General features: G+C 41.7%; 1 protein-coding gene across 1 annotated transcript; it reads left to right on the forward strand.

Moving 5' to 3' along the window:
• Positions 1-3,685: 3,685 nt before the first annotated feature.
• Positions 3,686-4,491, forward strand: LOC141620331 (uncharacterized). The gene is made up of 2 exons (XM_074437233.1): positions 3,686-3,942; positions 4,020-4,491. Exons 1-2 carry the CDS (start codon positions 3,686-3,688, stop codon positions 4,489-4,491), a joined length of 729 nt encoding a protein of 242 aa, XP_074293334.1.
• Positions 4,492-4,788: the final 297 nt, after the last annotated feature.

Raw genomic sequence — 4,788 nt, forward strand, 5'->3', positions numbered from 1 at the left:
ATGTGATGAATGGACCTAATGTCGAGATGGAAGGGAAAACAAAGAACACACATGAAGTGGTAGGGATACCAGAGCTTGTAGTGGAGACTGATACTGAATCTGAACAAGAAGAAGAAGATGAGGACGAAATTAATGTGATCGTGGAGGACAAGGATATTGAAGAACAGAGTATGGATACTCCAAAAATTGTCCCTGACACAGGGAATGAGGAGATGTTGCAGTTGGAACAGGAGGATGTTGCAGATGAAATAGAGTATTGGCAGCAGGCTGTTGTTTGTTTTATCTTGGGAGCCAACCCACCATGGGATATAGTTGAAGGTTTCATAAGGAGAATTTGGACGAGGTATAATATAGACAAGATTTCTTTTCTGCCCAATGGGATATTCCTGGTTAGGTTTAAAACGATGGAAATGAAAGAGAAGGTCCTTGCATCAGGACACTATCTCTTTGATAACAAACCAATGATTGTGAAAGCATGGGAGAGAGACATGGAGATGACCAAAGAGGATGTGAAATGTGTTCCTGCGTGGATACGATTGCACAGGCTGCCTCTGAAATTCTGGGGCAAGGGGTTACCAAAGATTGCAGGCATTGTAGGCAAATATGTCAAGAATGATACAGCTACAGAGGAAAGAACCAGACTGGGGTTTGCTCGGGTCATGGTAGAGTTGGTAGTTGATCAGGAATTGCCAGCCAAAATAGCATTCAAGGATGAGCATGGGTTAGTAAATCAAGTTGATATTGAATATGAGTGGAAGCCTATCAAATGTTTGAAATGTCAAGGTATGGGGCATGATCAGGAACAGTGTAGGAAAGACAAATTGGTTAAGGAGAAGAAAGTGACTAAGAAGGTATGGAGACCAATTGTGAAGAATGCCAATCCTACGATTACAACATCAGAAATGCAAGTGGCTCCTAGCAAGGTTATTACCTCTCCTTCCAAGCTGCCTAAGACCCCAGTCAAGAGATTGGTGTTACTTAGAAGGGGAGACAGTGAGCAGGAGAATGAGAAGAATGGGTATAGTAGGGAGACTTTTGGTGCACATTCATACAAAGAAGTACTGAGGTCACCTGGTAAAGCTGGTGCAGCTGGAAATGGTAGTGGTAACCCTCTTATTTTGTCTAATGGATAGTATAGGGTTCTGGAATGTTAGGGGAATGAATAGAGTTGGTAAACAGAAGGCAATTAATTTCTTTTTGCAAAATAAAGGAGTAGGTCTTTTTGGCTTACTAGAAACAAAAATAAAGAGCAAAGCTTTTCATAAAGTTGTAAATAATTTTAATAATTGGAGTATATCTACTAATAGTGGGTATCATAATGGAGGAAGGATTTGGATTCTTTGGCAGCCTAGATCTTTTAGGGTCCATTTTCTGGAATACAATGCCCAATTCATTCATATGAAGGTAGAATCCTTAGTGAGCAAGACTGTATTCTACCTGACTATGGTGTATGCCTTCAATGGTGTCAATGACAGAGCTCCTCTTTGGGGACACTTGAGGAGAATTGCAGGGAACATTGCTGGACCATGGGCTATAGCAGGTGACTTGATTGTGTCTTTGGCAAAGCACATGAGAGAGTTGGTGGGAATGTACCTCACTCGAAATGGAGCCATTTAGGACCGTGTAGTGATCGTGGTGTCCTGGACATAGCTGCTACTGGTGCCCTATATACTTGGAATAACAAGCAACAGCTTGAGGAGAGGATATATAGCAGATTGGATAGGGTGTTGATCAATAAGGACTGGTGTGATCACCTGAAAGACTTATATGCCCACTTTCTTCCAGAAGGTTTGTATGATCATACTCCTTATATTGTGAGTAGCAACAAGCAGGTGCAGGGCAAGAAATGCTTCAAGTATTTCAATATGTGGGGTGGATCCAAGGAGTTCATTCCTATTGTGAGGGATACTTGGCAGTCTAGAGTAGATGGGACTCCAATGTTTAAACTTGTTAAGAAATTGAAGCTGCTGAAACCTGCATTAAAGCAATTGAACAGGGAGAAATTTAGTGACATTGAACAAGCAGCTGATATTAAACAGAAGCAGATAGAGGAGTTGCAGGAGCAGCTAGGTAAAGATCCATCTGATATGCAGAAGAGAGCTCTTGAATCAGAAGCTACTGCCAGTCTGAAAGAGCTCTCTGCTGCTAGAGATAGTTATCTAGCTCAAAAGGCAAAGCATAAATGGGTACAGGATAGGGACTCAAATAGTGCCTTCTTTCATGGACTGCTCAAGCATAGGAATCATAGGAATAAGGTCTTTAGTATTGAGGATACTTCTGGGAGGGTATGTGATACTCCTGATCAAATTCAAGCTACATTCCTGGATTACTATGAAGGACTGCTTGGCACCAGTCAGATTATTAGTAAGGTTCATAAAAGGATAATTCAGCAGGGACCTGTGTGCAGTTCAGATGATTGTGCATCCTTGATGAGACCTGTCAGTGGTAAGGAGATAAGGGATGCACTGTTCAGTATACCTGATATTAAATCACCTGGACCAGACAGGTACACGAGTAAGTTTTTTAAGGATGCATGGGGAAAGGTAGGGGGAGAAGTGATTGGAGCAGTTCAGGATTTCTTCACTCAGAAGAGATTATTGACACAAATCAATGCCACCACCCTCACCTTGATACCAAAGTGTGAGAGACCTCAGAATGTTACTCAGTTCAGGCCTATAGCATGTTGCAATGTTGTGTACAAGATCATCTCTAAGTTGCTATGTAATAGGCTTGCAGTTGTGCTACCAAACATTGTGGACCAGAATCAGGGTGCTTTCATTCAAAACAGGAGTATTCAGGAGAATATATTAATATGCCAAGATCTTATAAGGTTATATGAGAGACCAAATGCTTCACCTAGATGCTTATTTAAGATTGACTTACATAAGGCATATGATACAGTGGAGTGGCAATTTGTGGAGCAGTTACTGAGGATGCTGAAAGTTCCCAATGGCTTCCATAGCATGATTATGCAGTGTGTGACCACTGCCTCTTTCTCATTATCTCTCAATGGGGATATGTTTGGCTTCTTTCAGGGCAAGAGGGGGCTTAGACAAGGGGATCCACTCTCCCCCCTCCTCTTTACCCTGTGTATGGAGTATTTAACTAGAACCTTGAAATATGCAGCTGCCAAGTATGACTTTCATTTCCATCCAATGTGCAAAAATCAAAGATTGGCCTGCCTGATGTTTGCTGATGATGTGTTGTTATTCAGTAAAGGTGACACTACCTCTATGATGCTGCTTCTACAGTCCTTCTCCACTTTCTCAAAAGCATCTGGCCTCAAAATTAGTCCTGCTAAGTCCAATGCTTACTTTAGAGGAGTGCCTGATCACATTAAGACTGATATCTTAAAGATATCAGGTTTTATTGAAGGTGTTCTCCCATTTAAATACTTGGGTATGCCTATCCAAACTACAAGACTTAAGATCACTGACTGTGCTTGTCTCATTGAGAAAATTTGTGCAAGGATTCATAACTATGGAGCAAGAAAGTTCTCTTATGCAGGCAGGCTTGTGTTGATTAAGTCAGTCCTAAATACCCTGCACTTCTTTGGGCCTCGATGTTTGTCCTCCCAAAGGGCATCATTAAGAGCATAGAAGCCATTTGTAGAAACTTTCTATGGGAAAATGGTACAGAATATAGGAGGGTCCCTTTAGTGGCTTGGGACAAAATATGTAAGCCTATGGAAGAAGGAGGATTAGGTCTGAAGGATCAGGAGGTGTGGAACAAAGCAATGGTGGGCCGTCTGGTGAACTGGATTGCAGAGAAGAGAGATTCCATATGGGTGCAGTGGGTACAATGTAATTATCTCAGAGGGAGAGACTGGTTTGAGTACAGTCCTTCAACTAACTCTAGCTGGGTTTGGAGGAGGATATGTAAGGTTAAGCAAGACTTGGCTCAGGGCTTTGTGGATGGGGTGTGGGTGGTTCAACCCACGAGGTACACACCCTAGTGGCTGCTATGAATGGCTCAGAATGCTAGTCCATCCGCTTTTGGAGTAAGGTTGTGTGGAGCAGTTGGGCACTCCCTAAGCATCGGTTCATGGGATGGTTAGTGGCACATGAAGCTATGAATACTGTGGATAAGCTGATAACTTATGGGATGGATGTTGATGCCTGCTGTACTTTATGTGGTCAAGCTGATGAGTCCATGGCTCATCTTTTCTTTGATTGCCAGTACAGCAGACGTGTGATGCTGGCTATGCAGCAGATCACTAGCTGCAGCTTTCCTATGGCAGCTGATTTTATGTGGTGGGCTAATAGAGGAGGCACAGTTGTCCAGAAAGGAGTTCAGATTGCTTTGTTCTTGGGGGCACTATATGCTATCTGGTTCCAGAGGAACAAATGCAGGAATTACATGGTCTTAATGCACCCTAGACAGGTTGTTTTGCAGATACATGATAGTATGAAGGCTAGAATTAGAGGAAGAGGGAGGGAGAATTTGAGTGCTAATGATGTATCTTGGCTATGCCATAAGAACTTTATGTAATTAAGGATTTGCACTTCATGTAAATCCTATATTTTTGATATATATATACTCACATTTTATCAAAAAAAAAATAAAAGTAACACTAATTCATTATTTTCAACAAGTGATGACTTTAACCTCCTAGGTTTTGAAGAAACAACATCTTATACAAAAAGTCTCATGTAGCCAAGAAAGACCAGTTTCTTGCGACATAACATTCTTTGTGGCTCTTGTATAATTTCTCCCACTCTGTCTTCTAGAAATAAACTTGTATTCTAGAAAGACAGCTTCACGAGCCACAATCCCGTTGTACTCGTG

Source organism: Silene latifolia, chromosome X, assembly GCF_048544455.1.
Source record: "Silene latifolia isolate original U9 population chromosome X, ASM4854445v1, whole genome shotgun sequence".
Taxonomy (NCBI): domain Eukaryota; kingdom Viridiplantae; phylum Streptophyta; class Magnoliopsida; order Caryophyllales; family Caryophyllaceae; genus Silene; species Silene latifolia.